The sequence below is a fragment of the Mastomys coucha genome, unplaced genomic scaffold (genome assembly GCF_008632895.1).
Source record: "Mastomys coucha isolate ucsf_1 unplaced genomic scaffold, UCSF_Mcou_1 pScaffold21, whole genome shotgun sequence".
NCBI lineage: Eukaryota > Metazoa > Chordata > Mammalia > Rodentia > Muridae > Mastomys > Mastomys coucha.
In genome coordinates, this window is record NW_022196904.1 from 89,380,117 (window position 1) to 89,399,494 (window position 19,378).

The window sequence follows — 19,378 nt, forward strand, 5'->3', positions numbered from 1 at the left end:
ACAACCTCGCCTCATCCTGTCCATGGCCTTATCTTCACAACCACATTCTTATTCTAGTATCTACCTTGTCATGTGTTGGTCTAGTTAGCAAAGAATCACTGTGAGAATTGAAACATTCTGTAGATCAGCTCTAGGGTATCAAGTGAGAGATCTGGTATAGTGGAAAGGACTTGATTTTACAGCTAAATGGATTTGGCCTCTAGCCCTGCCAGCCCCAGTGCAGGAGATAGCCATGGCCAGATAGTGACAGTACAGGGTAGTGACTGCAGCATTTCCTATGCAAAAACAGACAGAGGAATGAGTAATCCAGAAAGGTAGACCTGGAAAGAGTTGAAACAGCGCTTGTGGGCTTTAAAAGAAGAAGCTAATAAATGTGAAGACTATTCTGTGCAGAAAGAACATCTCCAAATCCCAGAGGCATAGAGTGTGTCAAGACTGGTGAAATACTAACTGTACAGTCCAAAAAGGTTGAGCAAAAGATGCCAGGAATAGGCCAGCAAGATCCCTCAGCAGGTAGAAGCACTTGCACACAGGCATCCTGAGTTCAGTTCCAGGATCTCACACTGCAACAGGAGAGAAACAACTCCCTAGAATTGTCCTCAGTGCATACACACACACACACTAAATAAAAATTTAAGTGCACAGAACAGAGCAGTTCTTTTAGAAGTTAGCACATGAAAGCCTTGAATAGGCTGGAGACCCATGTGTGATCTGTAGCACAAGTATTGATGGACCTGCATCACTAGTGAAGAAGCGCAGTGTGGTGTCAGCAAGTGTGTGTGCCCTGATTCTGTGCCAGAGCCACCAAAAGAACTCCTGGGTTTGCAAGTTTTCTAAGGCTGTCCCAAGTGGACTTCTACTTGCATTTTCCTGCTCAGGTGTTCATGTGTTCTGGATGTAGTCATGTAAATGATGTGCTGGACACCTCTACCATTTGATAGACTTGACTGACTCTAGGGATAGAACAAGGATGAGCTCTGTCATTTGGATCTGACCCAGGCTAGCTGTGGAAATCCTCCTGAGCATATTCAAGGCAGCAGACATGCTTCCTCTGTTCCCAGGTACTGTTCCCAGGTACTCATGGCCTAGCTAGAGACAGTGGATGGAATGCCAAATAATGAAAACTGACACAACTGAGGTCATGTGCTAGAGCTGAGAGTGAAGGAATTTAGGAGACAGGTGGCCCAGGGATTTCAAATAATAGACTTTGAAAAGAAAATCCATGAGCAACAACCTTAAAGGATGAGTGCAAAGAAGAGAAAGCAGAGAGCAGCATGGTCTGTAGGAGTGTGAACAGGAATGGAGCAGGTTGGGACAGAGCCCATCTAGTGTCACAGAAAAGCCTAAGCCTTGCAGTCCCAGAGTCGGAATAGCCACATACTACTTACCTAGACAAACCACTTAAATCCTCAGAGCCCGAAATTCTTTATTTGTAAAGTAATAATTACTAAGGCTGGAGAGACGGCTCAGGGGATAAGAGGACTGACTGCTCTTCCCCGGGTCCTACATTGAATGAATGAATGAATCTTTACCAAAAAAAGTAATAATTACTAATTTCAAGTAGCTAGCTGAGAATTACCAAGGTAGTGTTTTGAAAACAAAACCTACACAAATGAAGGTTGGTATGATTCCTTATTGGAGAGTGGTCAGACGGAAAATGAGATTTTTTTTTAAGGCGCTCATTCATGTTACTTGTTCATTCCATAGTCATTTGTTTTATGCTAAGGACTATGATGGGTGGATCTAGTAGGTGTAAGAAGTCATAGTGCATGGGGGAAATAGATGTGAAATCAGCAGCTCAGTGATTGAGAAATTCAGGAAAACCTGAGGTGGAGTCCTGGAGTCAACCTGGCTCGGTGAGGGTCAGGAGCAACTGAGAGGTAACAGGAGTCAGGCAAAACGAGGACTGCCACAGTGACGGCTAAGGATGGCTGTGTGCTACCTGTGACGAGTGATGCTTGCCTGTCCTCTCAGCTGAGGCCGGACTAGCAAATTCTAGATCCTTGTCTTTGAAAAAAATGAAATAAAGTAAACACCCTAGCAAAAAGAGTGGTTTCTTCTGAGAAAGTTGCTAGATATCAGAAGAACGAGTCAGACCGAGGGGGCAAAGTTAGCTCTGGCAATGGGAGGGCAAAGGGTAAATGGCAGGTGGAAGAGGATAGAAAGTCTATATAGTACTAAGCCAGGGGAGCAGTATCCAGCCCTGCTCAGTGTCAGGTAAAGATTCTTGTAATGGCTATGAATGACCTCCCTCTGTCACCCTCCCCTTTCCCCAGGAAGAATCTGAGTGAGCTGGATGAGATCCAGAAGTACTTCAGCCAGAAGCTCAGCAAGCCGCCTCTGCCCTTCACCTCTCAGAGCTCCCTTGCTGTCTCACAGAGCCAGGAGAGCCAGAGGGACTCTGTGGGTGCAGGAGCCAGCCACCGAGACCCCGAAAGCCAGTGCATCCTGGAGAAATCCAGTAACCTGGTGTTGCAAGTCAGCTCCTTAATCTCAGGTACGGCTCAGAGCTACTTCTGCTGGTCATCTTTGGTCAGCAGATGCCAGGTCAAAGGCCCTTTGAATGTCTACCCTCAGATAGGCCTCCATGGCAGAGACAGACAACAGTTCTCACACCTTTTTTTTCTTTGCCATCTTCCTTTAAAGGAGAGGATAGTGGTGTAGACAGGAGTGTGGGGCAAAGGAAAGAGTCCTGGGCTGAGAGGCAGGAAACCCAGGTGTCTGGTTTCTGGCATCACCTTGCTGTTGACACTGGGCATACACTTTCCTTTCTTGGGATTTCCCCTTATCCAAAACCAACAGGCTGGGATTAGATGATGGCTCCCTCAAGTTCTAATTCCAGAATCCAGAGTGTGCGAGTTTTTGTTTTTTGTTTGGTTGGTTGGCTGATTGATTAGCTGACTTTGAGGCAGGGTCTCACTGTGTAGTGCAGGTGGCCTGAGATTCACAGTAATCTTCCTGCATTGTCCTTCCAAATGCTGGATTACAGGCATGTGCCCACATATCCAGAACAAAGTCTGCACACTTAGAAAGCACTATAGAAGATTCTGGATGGCTCTATAGTTTACCTTTCCATGAAATCCCTTACAGCAGTTCTCACTTTGCTTCCATATTGGTGTTGGGAGGTACAGGAAGGTAAAACCCTATGTGGCCTGAAAGACATCTGCGTTTGCTTTGTAGTGGACTTCCACTCATTCGCCACGTATCCATCACCATCTCAGCCAGGCCAGACAGTTAGTTGTCTCTGCAATCATAAACTTACACTCTGTAGTCAGCCAAAGAAACTTCTCCTAAGGAAGAAACCATTAAGATGAAACAAAACCGCAACTTCCATCCCAGAGAACTCTCAAAATCCATGATAAGGACGCTGAGTGTAGCTCTCCCCGATTGATGGTTTCAGGCAGGGGTGAGGGTGAGGAGGAACTCAGTTTTCTTTAAGGGACTGCCCACCAGGAGTTTGACCGTGTTCCAGTGATTTATACGGGTTGGACTTGTTTTTTTGTTTTGTTTTTGCTTTTGTTTTTCCTTCTTCTTTTGGGTGTGGGAGTGTCACGAGGGTGGGGGCCTGGAAGAACTGGGAAGTAAATGTGATTGATGTGCATGACATAACATTCCCAAATAATTAATAAAAATATTATGTTGGAAAAAAGAAAGAGGCTTTATCAGGATATATGTGGCTACTAATAGGAGAATCCCCTTAGAGAGATATAGAAGAAAATAGAAGGATTAAAGCTGGTCTTGATGTCAGACTGGATTTAATGCTTACCCAGAAAGAAAATACAGATGCAACTCAGTGACCAAACATGTGCATGCCCCCAGGTTCCCCCCAGTACCTCGGAAAAAAAGAGGGAGAGAGAAAAGGGAGTTCTTAGCAAGGAAGTAACAGAGGAAGGACTGATTACCCAGGGAAACAGTTCAAACACAGCAAAGCCTGCCCTGTGCTCAGCATGCTTCAAGACCCAGTAGGTATAAGAGAATCATAGGGAGGTCCTCTACAGCCTGCATCTGGTGGCAAACCTTTGTGACAGACATGGGCCTTGCCCAAAGACACTCACAAGCTGATGGGGAACCAGAGCTTCATGAGGCAGTGTGTTCTCATGTTCTATCCTCATGGAACATGGCCACATAGTGGAGCTTTCTAACTGGTACATCTGGGCAGGCTTTCTAGAAACGTGATGAGCAAGAAGCATTGAAGATAAACTGGTTTATAAAAAGAGAATTGTTCTAAGATAGTAATTAAGACCAAAAGACCAGGGCCAAGAAAGTCTGCCTTGTCTGTTCTGTTGACAGGTACACTCACACACAGGCACACTCTCCTCTGATGTTTGAACATGACGACTGTACTAAGCAAGGCCCTTCTGTTAGTTAACCCTCTGTCAGTGAAAAGTGATAGCCCTGAGCCCTGAAATCAAATCCTTCACTAGTTTTTGTCACTTTCTCTAAATGAATCATGCAAACGTGTTATTTACTATGTATTTGTTGTTGTTGCTATTCCTTTTTTGAGATGAGATCTTGCTATGTTGCCCAGGCTAGTTCCAAACTCATAAAGTGATTCTCTTGCCTCAGCTTTCGGAATAGCTAAAACTGAAGGCATGAACTATTATGCCAACTTGTTTATTAATTTATCCATCCTCATTTCACCCAAAAATAGAGTTGACTAATACCTTCTCCTTAAGTCGGATTTAATACATGCACAATGCAGGGTGTGCCCATCTCTCTCAATCTCAAGCCTGTGGAGTGGATGGTATTGGTCACATATGAAAGAAAAACAGGCTCAGAGGGGACAGTTTGCTCATGACCACAAACAAGTATAGGAACTAGACCCAAAACCCATGTTCTTTCCAAAGCCCTGATGCCCCATTCTTTTCTTTTGTTATGCGTTAATAAAATTCCCGTGCTTTTATTTTCCAAGTAAAATAGATAGTTTTAATAACTGTCGTTGAATAGGTAAATGAGTGGATTCTCGTTTTGGTTTTAATATAGGTGATTACTGAAGTAAATGGAAGCATGAGCATGCCCGTCAGGACCCAGCTCCCGAGAGACCTGAGCATGAGCACTTCCACAGGTGTCACCACAACTACAAATAGATTAGATTTCAGACCTCTAATATTAGAATAAAGTACTAGAAATTGCACTGCTGTGAACATAGTTTCACTGACTCCTGGGTGAATTAACTATCGTGAGGTTCGTTTAAAGTCTGATCACAAAGATACTTGAAAAGCTAGAGTCCGGTGCGGGAACCTGAGTGGTCTGCAGCCCTGCCTTATAGTAAGAGTCATATCTGTTGCTATTCAGATCTGCAGACTATCACCAGAGATTCACAAGCAGCTTTGACTTCTCACCAAGCCAGGAGTAGAAGCAGAGCAGTCACCACCCTCCCAGATGCTCAGGACACAGAAGCTGTTGGAGAAGGAAGCACCACTCCGGAGGAGCTATTGGCAAGAGCTGCAGAGGCGAGCACAGATTCCCTGCCTCCCCCTGTTGAAGAGCCTTCAAGGGGAGGAGGGATGCTCCATGAGTCGCTGGAGCAGACAGTGCCCATCACCAGGATGCAGAGCAGCGATAGTACAGAGGTGGGCCCAGACTGCAGTGACGAAGACTATGAGGAAGACATTATTGAGCCCAGGACCCTAAATGAAATAACCACAGTGACAGACAAAACTAGCCCCTGGTCCAGTTTCATGTCAGACATGAGTGAGGTCCTTAGCCCTCATCCCAATGAGGTAAAAAGGGAAGGCCCCTCCTGTCCTCCAGAACCTTTCTCCAGAGAGGAGCTGAAGGTCAGAAGTAGCCCTCAAAAGGCAGTCAGCCCCCAATCTGCACAGGGCTCCCCTGGCCAAAGTGGTGTTTTTGAGGTAGGAGCCTATAAGACCAAGGATGCAGACCTTGCCTCAACCAAGCCTCAGCCTGTCCCAAGCCTAACGTTCTCAGAAGCCCAAGAGAGCAGTGATTCTGTTGGATGGTGCTCATCACAGATAAATCAGGACAAGGAGCCCGTGCCAGAGATCCTTGCTGAGAGTGAGGCTTTCTCCAGTGAGTTCAGTGACTCTTCCGAGAGCTTTGAGAAGTTTCCTCTACGCCTACCCTCCCAAAGCAAAAGAGAAGACCACAAGGAGCCACCTATGGACTCCCCTGCCGTGAGGCAGAAGCAGGTACCAACTGTGTCAGAGATGTCCACAAGGCAGAGGTTCCTTCTGTATCCTTTGCTGTTTCCCACAAGTGGGTACTTAGGGCATCCATCCCTGGGCATTTGGATGCTGATTTTAGGCTAATAGAAAGTGGATGTGACCTGTGGCCCCTGTGGAATGCACTGGAGGGTATTGGGTTTGGGAAGGCTCTTCCTTCAGAAGGCTCACTTGCATGACTAGTATTATAAGTCGACCACTGAAGTCAGGCTTGGTGGCCCGGACCTATAATCCCAGCACTTGGGAGGCTGAGGTAGGAGAACTGTGAATTCTAGATTAGTCTAGGCTACATAGCAAAACCTTGTCAAAAATAATAATAATAATAGAATCTACCATTGACACCTGCCCTGTCAGGTGTCAAACATGGAATGGGGCTTGGGGGCTTAGGTGTTAGTACATTCATAATAAACTTGACTGTCTGACTTCTCCACCATAAACATGCACAATTGCCTTCCTGAAGACAGGGCTCAGGACCTCAATTGAAATAAAAGGGAAGGCTAGAGCTATGGCTGTAGTCCCTTGGGAGAGCACTTGCCTAGCCTTGGGTTCTATCCCCAGGACCATAAAAAGGAAAGTGGGCATGTAGAGAGAGAATATTACCATTGATTTGCACTTATTGTATGCTAAAAATTTCTTTTTTAGTTTGTCACAAGTCTTTTATAGGTGTCATCTACTCTGCATATGAGGAAACTGGCATAGTGATTTTTTTTAAAGATTCATTCACTATTAATATATGTCTATGTATATTTTGCCTGTGTGAATGTCTGTATACCATGTGCATGTAGTGCCCATGGAGGCCAGACAGGGTGCTGGATCTCCTGGAACTGGAATTTACAGACAGTTGTGTGAGTGCTGGAAATTGAATCTAAGGTCCTCTAGAAAAGCAGCAAGTGCTCTTAACCACCGAAGCATCTCTCCAACCTTCATGTACACATTTAACCACATTTGGCCCCACTGGCCAATGAAGTAGGCTGCTTTCTGATAGAAGATCTTCGAATCCTAAAGTCAGCGGCCTGACTTTGACCCTTCAGGCCCCACATCTTATTACTTCTATGAATTCAGGTTTTAGCCCTTCTGAGCCCATTCTCAGATCAAATGGAGGAAGTGATCCCTACCCCACCAGACTTACAAGCTCCTCTGGTCAATGTCTTCTTTTTTCCCCCTGTCCACCATAATCTACCATTACAGAATAGAAACCACCAATACAGATTAAACTGAAGTATCATATTTCCATAAGATAGAATTGGATGAATGGAAATATTTGTATAAATCATTAATTTTTGTTTGTATGCATGTGGTGTATTCATAGTGCATGTTTATGTGTCTGCACATCATGCATGCTCACTGCATGTCTCTGCTGGTACATGTGGAGGCTAGCACCTCCGTGTTCTTCGCCTTATTCTTTGAGAAGGGTCTTGCACTCAACCTAGAACTTACGCGTTCAGCAGCGCTGCTCCAGGGATCCTCTTGACTAGGGTTACCAGCAGGTGTCACCATACCTGACTTTTTATTTAGGTGCTGGGGTTCCAAACTCCTGGTCCTGCACAGTGAGCACGTTACCAGCTGAGCCACACCCTAACCCCACATCCATGTGACTCATGATACAGGTCAGAGAAAAGCATAGAGTCTGTAGGAGTGGAGAAAGGCCTGCTGGGCCTGCTGCTGGGGACGAGGCCCTCCCCAGGCCACCTCTGGGAGCAGCTGCTCTCCAGACTTACACTGGTGGAGTGCCTAACATTGCTGCTGTCGGTATAGTTATGTCACATTGTTGTCAGGAAAAGAGCTGCCATGTGTGCCCAGGCCCGCAGGCTGCTTGAGCTCAAGCCTTCCATTCTCAATAGACCTTGCACTGAGTACCAACGACAGGTTAGAATTAACCCTTACCTGTAGTTCCCATTTCTGGTGAAAGGTAAACAAGCAGTTGCTCCAAGTGCTTTGGAGAAAGATGGGAGCAGGAGATGGGGACTTTAGGCTGCTCGGAGTATCAGGAAGAGATGTGAGGAGTAGTAGGTCTGCTGCAGAACAGTCAGGAGTTCAAGGTTAGCCTGGGAAAAATACTGTCAGAAAAGGAGAAAGAAAGCAAACATCAGGAGACCACCCAGGAAACTTTTACCAACAAAAGATGGAGAACATCTGGCCTAAAGCATAGAGTGTTGGAAGAGGAGAGAAGATATAGGATCAGATGGGGATGAGGAGAGAAATTTGAAGTGTGACTGACATTTCTGTCCCAGGTTATAAGTTGGAAATGTCTTTACTAAATGGGGAAGCACATAGACAGTCTTAAAAAAAAAGATTTCCGTGTTGAACAAGTGCCCGAGAAGCATCCAGAAGGAAATGCAGTCCTCGATCCCAGGCATGGGATCACGAGAGCACCTTAAATATGAAGACAGCCAAAGAGCAGAGCTGTGAGGTGCTGGGGGGGAGAGCACAGGGAGGCAGAGTGACAGCAGAGAGGACGGGTCCTGGGAGACCTGTGAACTTAGGATGACTTGCAGGGGTGGGAGAAGATGAGATTTCAGTGGCTAAGGGAACTAGCAGAGTACAGCTACAGTAGGCACCAGTCCCCACACACTGGGACCACAGAGCAGCAGGTTTATGTCAACTGCCATTCTAAACAAGTTTTCTATAATAATCCTTACTCCTGATTGTCAACTGAGTTATAACTAGAAGGGAATTCACAGTGGGGATAGGAAGAGGATAGTGCTAGTCTATTTCACACACTGAGGAAAAAGAGCCTTAAAGTAAATGGTCATCCAAGCAGGAGGGGGCAAGCTAAGGAGAGCTTCTATGTTCAGGGCCAGCTAACACCTCCCAGCAATGCTACTGCTTCCCCAACATCAGCTGACTGCTGGCTAAAAGTAGTAAGAGCAGCACCAGCAAACAGGCCCAGCCCCAACTCCAGTTCCAGAGACAGCCCAAGTCAGAGGGTTCTATTCCTCTGGGGCCTCTTTCACCCCTCCTCTCTAGAAAAGTCAAAGGCTTGTATACACAGGTACAGTTGTCCATTTAGGAGTTATGTATTGAAGATTTATTCTGTCCCAGGTATTATGCTAGGTAATAGGAATGGGGTTATGAAAATGACATCATCTCTGCCCTCCTGGAGGCCAACCCATCATAAAGAGAGAAACAATACAATGGAGAGCTGAGTAAATTAATTTAAGTCAGAGCCATACTTAGCTGCTTAAACAGAAACCCTAAAAAACTAGCACCACAGCAACCTCCTCTGTCTCCCTCAGATTAAGGCAACCTGAATCAGTGCTGTGATTCAACAGATATTTGTCGAGCAGCGTGCTTCCTGCAGCCACTTAACCAGGATACTGAAGTCAGCTATAGCCCAGACTTTATAGCTCTCACATGCAGATTAGACAGGCCAACAATACCCCGCCCCCACCAATTCTGGTTTTTCTATGATCAGAGAACAGCCAGCAGACGGGACTTCCCAGTACCAGTCATCTCTGTGGTTAAGGCACTGCCCTTGAGCTACCTTTCCACCTCCCTGTGTCTGTACATCACCATTAACCAGCAGGCCCTCAGCCAGTGTTCAACCCTTAGTCCCTTCTGCCTCCTGCAAGCTCTAGGCAGGCACTGGAGTAACTGAAGCAAAATGCTATTGAGAAATTTGGAGGATGTTGAAGGAGATGTGAAAGTCTTAATGAAACTAAGTAATTGAGGGACTAGAGAGGTGGCTCAGTGGTTAAGAGCAGACTGCTGTTCCAAAAGAGTGGGTTCAATTCATAGCACTCACATACTGGCTCACAACTGTTTGTAACTCCAGTTCTAGGAAATCTGCTGCCCTCTTCCAGCCTCCTTGAGCACCAGGCACGCACGTGCTACCCAGACATACGTACTGAGTAAACACCCATATACAGAAAATGATAATTTGAAAAAAGTTATAATAATTGAATATTCTCCTGTGTTACAGACTACTTTCAGAATTAAAGAAAGGGGGACCATGTGACTAAGATAGGAAAAGTCTTCCTGGAGGAGGTTGGGATGTGAACGCTTTACAGTACAGACTGAAGAAAGAGAAGGAAGGGAAGGAGGAAAGGCGGTTAGGAGCGGGCAGGGTCTTCCAGTGAGGGAGGCACCACTAGAGAACCACTTGTGCCAAGGATTCATGGATGGGGAGTAGGATAAGGAAGACATAGATGGTGTGACTGAGGTCCCTGGGGTTATTGGTCTGGTAGGAGGGTAGACTTCTAGGTATTTTATTCCTTAACTACCATTACAGCCCAGAACCTGTTGTGGTGCCCAACTTCTTTTTGCCTCCCCAGCAACTGGAGGCCTCTCTCCGCATGATCTCACACTCTCCAGGTTTGCCACCACCAACCACAACTGACCAGGTAAGAGCAGCCACTGGTCTCCCTCTTCGTACATCAGCATCTCTTCATCTCTTCCCTAAAAGCATGCAGCACACAGGCTGCTCTGGGCCATCCCTGGAGAAGCTGCTCCACTGGTCATTCTTTATGCTTGCCTGGAAAATAGTCTGTGGGTCCCTTACTGGGCAAGGAGCCCGGACTACATGAGGACAACCAGAGCCTTGTCAGCTAAGACTGGCTTGGAAAGGAAAGCAACACAGAAGCATAGGAGAAAGAGTCCACAGCCAAGCAAGCTGTGTACCTCACAGCAAAGGACACTACAAATAAGAGGTGCATCCCTAGGGGACCGTGACGGCCCAGTCAGATCTGGATCATAGAATAGATGACAGAGCAGGGTCATAGAAGCAGTATGCCTAGTTGTTATTTACAAAGCACTGTCATAACTATTCATCATTCATGAACGGCAGGCAGTTGGGACATGTGTATAGATCTTAGTCCTCCATTGTCTGCTCTGACATAGTGCCTGGTCTTCATTGCAAAATAATAATGGTCATAATATTCTGACATGGTTATATATAGATATATAACCTATACATATCAATTATATAGATAAATTATCTGTTTTTGTGTAATACAAATCCTAAACAAACAAGAAGCCAGCCAGCCAGGTATGGTGTCAGAGGCTGTGATTCCAGCATGTGATGAAAACAAGAGTATCAGGAGTTCTAGCCTGGGCTATGTGAGCTCATCTTCTTTAAAAAGAGAGAAAGGGAGTTGTCCAAGGACCAGCCATACTGTCCCCAGGGCCACTTGACTGCTTTTCCTCATTGGATGCCCGGGGGCCAGGGGCGGGGGGGTGACCTAATTTATAACAAATCTGTAGAGTGCCACATTTAAATGAAAGAGAGAGTACCACATAACATAGCAGAAAAAGGAGCCAGGGACTGCTATGTAGATGACACAGAGCAGCCATCCCAGAGCTCTCAAAACATTTGTTCAGAGACAAATATAAGTTATAAACAACATGTGTTTGCTTGTTCACTCTGGCTGATAGCTCCTGTTGAATGCTTCCTTCACTTAGACATTATTCTAAGTACTGTACACAGTCAGACTGCTTTAACTCTGAGCAGCTGACTGGGGTAGCCTGATGATTGCCTCCATTTAGTAAATGGGTCCAGCAGTGTTGGCGCTGTGGCAGGCTACCAGACAGAGCAGCTAAAAGGAGAAAAGGCTTGCGTCAGAGACTGCAGTCCGTAGTCCTTGTCTGCACTGATGCATCAGAAGCTGTCCGCCTCACAGCAGACAAGAAGCAAGTAAACAGGGAAGGACCAGTGAGCTGAGTGTAACCACCAAAGGCTCAGTTATTCCCTCAAGCCAGGCCCCACCTCCTGAAACTTCCAGAATCTACCTAAATCATGCCACCAGCAAGGGAATGCAGCTCCAGCACATGAGACTTCTGGAGGAACACTTAATCTCTAACCCACAACCTTGCGGGAACTTAAGCTCAGAGCTTCCTGTCCACATCAAGGCGTTAGTATATCTACACATAAAGATCCTAAGGGAGTCAAGAGAATCGCAGGTTGTCTCGCGCGCGTGTGTGTTGGGGGGGGGGGTTCTGAGTACTGAAGTTACAGTGTACCACCACACCCATCACATGGGGATGTTTCCCTAACCTATCTGCCTTGGTTTAAATTGATTTCATTTAGCAGTTAACAATGTGAACATTTCCCATGTCTCTCCAGAGTCTGTATCGGTAGGAGAGTGTCAATCTGACCATTGCTGAGAGCCCTGTGGTAGAGTTCTGTACTTGGTCACAGCTAACAGGAGATAGTTGTGTGATAGTTCTCAAGAGAAGCCTTGAGACATCTGAACTGTCTTTCTAACCCCCTTCCAGCCTCCCCAGTGTGTTTCCAAAACATGTTTGGAGGATAGCTTGACCTGAGGTCCTACCTGCCTCCCTAGATTGCATTCAGGGTCAGAGGTGCTGCTCCCTCGGGGATCCTGTCTTATTCCTCCTCTGCTTCACCTCTGTCCTCTTACCTCTTCTGACCGTGCACACACATGGCTAAGACATTACTAGGCTTTGGGGGCTGTGCCCAGGCACTGAGCATGAGCTTGGAATACAGCATTCATGGAACAAAACACTGGACCTGCTAGTGAGTAAGCAAAGGATCTTAAGCTTGTGGCTTGACCTTACTGAGTCTCAGTTTTGTTCTAAGTAATGTCAATCTAATAATGGGTGGTTAATGGGATGAGGGTGAGAATTAAGTAGGCACAGTTGAATCTATCTCCCTGCCTCCCTCTGGGCCAAGTGGGTGAAGGGTCAGTGAGTCATGTACCCTGAAGAGTTCCACAAGCTACTGTGACAAAACTGCCAGCCAAAATGATGTTCCTGTTTCTGTACTTGTGCCTTTTCGATGTGGTTCCTCCCCCAGGGACAGACTGTCTTTGGTCTTTTCAAGACAGAGTGTGGGAGAAGGAAGAGATGAGAATCTCCCTTCCCTTAAATGGCACACTGAGTTTCAGGAAGATGAGCTTGATGCAGTTCTTGCCTTTCCTTGGCTTGCCCATTGCACAGCTGCCCTTGGGACCGCATCTGTCCTTAGGACTTCAGTCTGGATCCCAGTTAGGAGAGCCAGTGTCATCACATTTGCCCAGTTTCAGCACCGGGAGGTCCCAGACCAAGAAACCCCAGGAGACAGATTTTGGCTGGAAGCCTGCCTGGTGCTGAAGTTAGATTGATTGCCTGTGTGTTTAAGCACTAGTGTGAAACTTAGCAAAATGGAGTTGCCATGTCTTACTCCGGCAATGTTAATGACAAAGTAGAAAATCTTAAAGAAGGAGACCTTGTATGTGAGTGCCTGATATCAAGAACTACTACAAATGGATACCTTGAAGTGCAGCCTCACACAGAAAGGCCTCTGTGAAGATATCTGCCCAGCACTGTTGAGTCAGCACTGGACTGGGGCCCCCTTGTCCTTAGTCCTTGGACAGACGCCCCTTTGTTATTAGTCGTTGTAGCCAGGATTGTTTTGAATGAATATTCTTTGTTGCCTTTAGAAACTCCCTGTAAGCAAGGGTACAGTGAAACCACAAACAAGACCACTCTGTGGGTGGAAATATTTACTCAAGCTGCCAAGGCTATCTCTTGGGAGACAGAAAATAAACTAGCAAAGACAGGGAAAACCTTGCCAGTTTTAAAGAGGTTTGCAAAAGGAGGAAGCATAGACTCTGGAATAGCTGGGGGAAGGGGGTAGCTGTTCTCCAGAAGAGCCTGGAGCTGTGTGGGGACTCTGATATGTATTACAGGTGTGTGTTAATAGGGAACGAGATGCCTCATTGCCTGGGAGTTGTAGGCTCTAGGGGCACATAAGCAAAAGTAATGGCTTTTCCTGACAGAGACCCACTTCACAAGTTTCCGAGGAATGCTGATTTTACACTTTTATTTATCCACTAGCCATCCTTCTATTTCCCAGATCAGAGTCCAGCCTGAGCTTATGAAATTGTCAGTGGCACTGCCATTATGGGAAGGCCACTCTGGATGTCATGATTCCCATGACACACGTTCACATTACAGTGCTTCCTGCTTAGTCCCAAATAAACACCACTATGCTTGAACATCTCTGTATGCAGTTTGACACTTAGTGATACAGGTACCCAAAGTTAAGAGAAACTTTTTTTTCAAAATAAATTTTTTTGTTTGTTTTGTTTTGTTTTGTTTTTTGAGACAGGGTTTCTCTGTATAGCCCTGGCTATCCTGGAACTCACTCTGTAGACCAGGCTGGCCTTGAACTCAGAAATCCACCTGCCTCTGCCTCCTAAGTGCTGGGATTAAAGGTGTGTGCCACCACTGCCCAGCTAAAATTTTAAAGCACTGAAAAATTTTCCATGGGTTATCAGAACTTTGAGTGTCTTATATTTACTTTAGATTTAATTGAGAATTACATAATCATCTCAAACTTTAAAGCCTCTGAAAGTCTTAAAAATGGCCTCCATGGGGAAAGTGCCTGTTGCACACACATGGGGACCTGAGTTCAGACCCTCAGCACCACATAGAAGGGGTCCTAGGAGCTCACTGCCAACCAAACAACAAATGCTGGGCTCAGGGGACAGCTCTGTCTGAAAAGTTAAGACAGAGGCAAAGGAAAACATCCTCCATCGGCCTCTGGCACACGAACACATGCATCTGCAAACCATGCACACACACTATGGCCTTGCTTTGAAGAATTTTAGCAAAGAATAGTCTTAGATATTTTCCCACAGACTTGTTCTTCTCGTGCACTTCATTCTCTTTCATCCTGGCTCTTGCTGGGGCAGTTCCCCTGAGTCTGAGGGCTTCCTCTAAGGTTTCATAGCTCACGGACCCCCTGGTAACCAGGCCTCTCTGCTTTATTTTGCCCTCATTTTGAAACTGATTTTCACTGGCTGTAGGATAAAAGCCAACTTGAATTTTAGCATTTTAGAGATGTCTCGCTAGGGTCCCTCAGCCCTAACACCACAGAAACTGAACATGGTAGTGCCTGCCTGTAATCTCAGTACTTCTAGGCTGAAACAGGAGGATCAAAAGTTCAGGATAACTTCTGAGACTCTGGGGAAGAAGTCAAGTAGACGTCTCCATTATTGTTGACATGGGTGTTACCTGGCCACCTTTAAGCTCTGTCTCGGCTTCTGATAGACATAGCTACAGTGTTCTCAGTTGTGGAAATGAGAAGGGCAGGTACGAGCATGCAGATCAACAAGACTGACAGCATTGCAGCTCTTAGGCTAGGTTGTGGATTCACAGTTTGTTTTTATTGTACTGCATTATTTACTTACATAGATTCATTGGTATGTGATGAAGTTACAAAATCGTATGTAATTAAGGATTTAATGATAATGGCTGTGAGTTTGGAACAAAGAATTAGGACTGGCTAGGACAACTCATGAAATCAAGGGAAGACTTTCTTATTCTTTAAGATGTACAAATATTTTGCCTGCATGTATGTGTGTATACCACATGTGTGCCTGGTGCCCATGGAGGTCAGAAGAAGGGACTTGATCCCTTACAACTGGAATCACAAGTGCTGTGAGCTACCATGTGAGTGCTGGGAACCGAACCTGCGGTCTCTAAGAGTGGCCAGTGCCCTCGGCCTCGGGAAGGAAAGGCTTTTAGAGAACTGAAGGTGGAGACGCTGGCTCAGAGAAGCGGGCCAGGGAGGCGTGGGATCCAGAGCATGTGTGGGGCCTCCGATATGTGCTGAAGCAGGTGGGAACTGGCATTTGGTGACAGGTTGCCTACCTGACGGAAGCAAGTGGTTCTCAGAGATGTTGCAGGCAATGCTCAGCTTAGAGTGAGAGAGGAATGAAGGGAGAAGTCCAATCTTGATCTCCGTCTGTGGATCCCATGTGTTCTGTCTCCTCCTGTTGTGTGCAACACAACAGGACAACTTTTCCTGGGGAGACAGAACATACATCTATTCACCCCAGATAGGTATACCACAACAGACCAAAACACAGATACCACCAAAGTCCGGTTTGGTGAACCATGAGTTTTACTGGGGGTACTCACAGGAACATGGGTGAAGGGCTCTTTACAGGAGCAGAAATGACTCAAAGACAGCTGCAGCACCAAAACCCACTCCACATGGGTGACAGCTTAATAGGCAAGCTCCTGTCTACTCTTCCTAAAGAGCTAGCTCTGCTGTGGATCTATAAGCTCCCCAGGGAAGGGGCCAGTGATTCTTCTCTGTCTTTCCCTGTACCTAACTGGAACTATAGGCTTTGACATAAATGCCAGAAGAGGTTCACCAGATCATACAAGAAAGGAGACAGGTCCAAGGGAACTTCTAAAGCCCAGGGCCCTCATGGTGGTAGCCCAGGCCTTATGGCTGAGCTGCTCCTCTTGTTAACAAGAGATCGTGGCCTGTTTCATTTTCTTTGAACCACCAAGTCCCTAGCTCTCTGCAGAGCCCAAGAAAAGAGCTAAAGGTCACAGGAAGGTTCTGCTAAAGGCTACCTGAAACTTTTGAAAGAAGATGAGCAGCCTTGGGGAGGATATACAAGAGTCAAGGAAAAAGCCAGAACTGGCTGGTACCTAGCCTGACCCAAACCGCAAGTTGATGGGTGCCTCCCAGGGAAGGCCTATAGACCTGTTGGCATGTGCTGTGCTTGTCAAGACCTGAGCAGGCTGGTGTGCAGCAGGATCCAGGAATTCTGCCAGCAGAGTTCCTTTAACCCATCTCTCTGGAGTCTGGACTTTGGAAACATCTCAGTAGTCAGCACCAGTTAGTGGGCTAAAGAATTGGTCTGGCTCTCCTGGGCCCGCCAGTGATGGTGTAAGCAGAAGGCCTATGGGCTGGACCTGCTAGAAACAGCTTCTCAGAAGGACACAAGTACCAGGTGCTAAGGCACAGAGGGAACACTTGGGTAGAAGAGCCTCGTGGGTAGAGTGCTAACAGGAATGTAGAAGAAGCTGGAGAAGACCAGCCATCCTGTAGCTGGGTCAGTTAAATTTCCATCTTCTGCCCAGGGCTGGGACTCTGGTCTGAATGTCCTGTTCCCACTTCCCCACTCGTAGCTGTAACTGACGGCTGAATTCCCTGCTGTCTTCAATGTCTGGCAAGTCCTTGTTGCTACCTTAGGAGAGGACAGTGGGAGCCGCCCCAGGAAAAGGCAGGCAGCCAAGGGGGTGAAAGTTGAGCCTGGTGGCAGCTGTGTGGAGCCCTCACACAACCTCTGAGGCAGCAGTCCAGGCAGCCTCACTGAGCATGGCAGCTGTTTGCTTTCAGTTTTATCTCTCCAGTGTTGTTTCTCACTTAAGGGCACTACTCTAGAAAAGAACACAGCTTCAGCCATGAGCCCAACCTAGAGGATCACTTGGGGTGTTGTGGGCAGTTGTGGACCTGCCTAGCCAAGCCCTAAGCCTACCTTGGGGAGCTGCCAAACCGTAGTTCTGCTCAGGACCTGTGAGACCTAGCTTCTTGCCTGAGATAAGAATAAAAGCTTTGTTTTGCTCTGGTGTCTAGCCAGAGTCACCCCTAGCTCCAGCATAGCTCCTGTGGTTTTGCCTGATGTACCTGTCATTTGCTTCCATGAGATCTGAATTTTGAGTTTTTATAGTAGACCAGAGAAAGAAAACCATAGTTTACTAGCTCTGCCAGGCAGTGAGCACTGAGACCCACAAACAGAAACCATTCAGTTGTAAGCAAGGGAGATGGGTCATCTATACCACAAACCAGTATTCCCCTCCACATGCCCTCTGAGAAAGGGCTGGGGAAGCCTACAGAAGACTAGAGGCAGTCACCTGCACCCACCACTCCCCATGAGCACATAGCCTATAATAAAGTAAATTTAGAGGTGTAATGAAGGGGTTCTGAATTGAGATTAGACCACACTGCAGAGCAAATAGCACTTTTGAAGGACCTGTACAAAGTCAGTCAGTCAGCCTATCTCTCTCTCTCCCTCTCTCTCTCTCTCTCTCTCTCTCTCTCTCTCTCTCTCTCTCTCTCTCTCTCTCTCTCTCTCTCTCTCTCTCGTGTGTGTGTGTGTGTGTGTGTGTGTGTGTGTGTGTACACGTGCGCATACTTGTACAGATCAGCTCATTGAGGTTAAAGAAGAACAGGTCAGACTTCCCCCAGACTATTTTGTTACTTGTTTGTTTGCTTGTTTAGGTGGGAGGGTGGTTGTTGTTTACTGATTGTTTTGGTTTTGAGACAGGGTCTTCCCGTTGTTACTTGGTTGGCCTCAAATTCCAGAGGTCCTCCTGCCTCTGGCTCCCAGGTGCTGAGACAGCTCCCTTTCCTATGGCTGCTGCTCCTGTGCTCCTCTCCTGCAGTCCACCCAGCCTGGCGACTGCTCTCAGCAGAGAAATTCCCTCTCCACACCTTAGCTCAGGCCACCCTTTCCCTTCATACTGTATTCAGACTCCATCTTCATGTTCCTCTCTAGCCCCTCCTTGAAGTTTGATGATCTATTTGCCCAATGGGCCTCTCCTGCCTCCTCAGGAGAGGGAGGACGGCTCCTGCAAAGCTGCTGGCTGCTGAGTGCTTTGTGGTACTGTGCAGCTCCCTGAGCGGGAGCGTGGTAGCATGGAGAGGAGCAGGCGTGTGTCCCTCCGTGGACAGCGTCCTCTGCAGACCTTCAGGATTATGTGCTGTAGCAACTCTGATAAAGAGATTCTTTAGCACTTACTAATCAAGATGTTTGGTGCTCGCTTCAGCAGCACATATACTAAAATTGGAACGATACAGAGAAGATTAGCATTGCCCCTGCGCAAGGATGACACGCAAATTCGTGAAGCGTTCCATATTTTTTAAAAAGATGTTTGTTCAACCCTTTTAAAGTCAACAGGTACTATTGAGCATGTATCTCCACCCTCTCTGCCCTGGGCTCTAGGCCTGGGCTATACAGATAAGGTTCCCTGGGTCTGGGTGTGGGTGCTTGAAGGTCAGCCCAATTGGCCACAGTAGCTTCAGCTCCAAGGACGATAGGAGCCCATGGCAGCTATAGGCTGTATGTGCCCTTCCTCCTTACGGCTGGCCCCATTCCCACCCAGCTCCAGTGAAACTCAGCTAGCTTAGCTCCCAGCACTCACTGAAGCCTGCTTGGGCCATTTCAGCTATTACTAATGGCTTCTTTCCCCATGTTCCCAAACCTCATCTCTGACTGCTGGGTAGGTCCGTGCTCACCTCCCCTTCTAGCTTGAGTCCTCTTCAAGGACAAGAGCTATGTCTGTCTATTGTCCACATGAGCTGATCAGAGGGAATCGATCCTAAACTTATAGGAACTTATAGGAACCTTGATGAGCCACCAGCAGAAGTCTGATGGTCATTTCATGAACTGAGCAGAATTATGTAAGTCTCCAGAGTAGAGATGTAACTTTTTTTTTTTTTTTTT

At 46.7% G+C, this 19,378-nt stretch overlaps 1 protein-coding gene and 1 non-coding gene across 5 annotated transcripts in view; both read left to right on the forward strand.

Annotated features, from left to right (window-relative positions):
* C2cd3 (C2 domain containing 3 centriole elongation regulator) overlaps positions 1-19,378 on the forward strand; it is a 104,673-nt gene that overhangs the window by 82,576 nt on the left and 2,719 nt on the right. For all 4 annotated transcript variants that reach the window (XM_031387526.1, XM_031387527.1, XM_031387529.1 and 1 more), the window contains 3 exons: positions 2,277-2,497; positions 5,296-6,196; positions 10,417-10,528. In XM_031387526.1, the coding sequence (XP_031243386.1) occupies positions 2,277-2,497; positions 5,296-6,196; positions 10,417-10,528 (1,234 nt within the window). The remainder of the gene's footprint in view (positions 1-2,276; positions 2,498-5,295; positions 6,197-10,416; positions 10,529-19,378) is intronic.
* On the forward strand, positions 18,689-18,795 carry LOC116104172. The gene has a single exon (XR_004123711.1). It is a non-coding gene; the product is annotated as a U6 spliceosomal RNA (small nuclear RNA).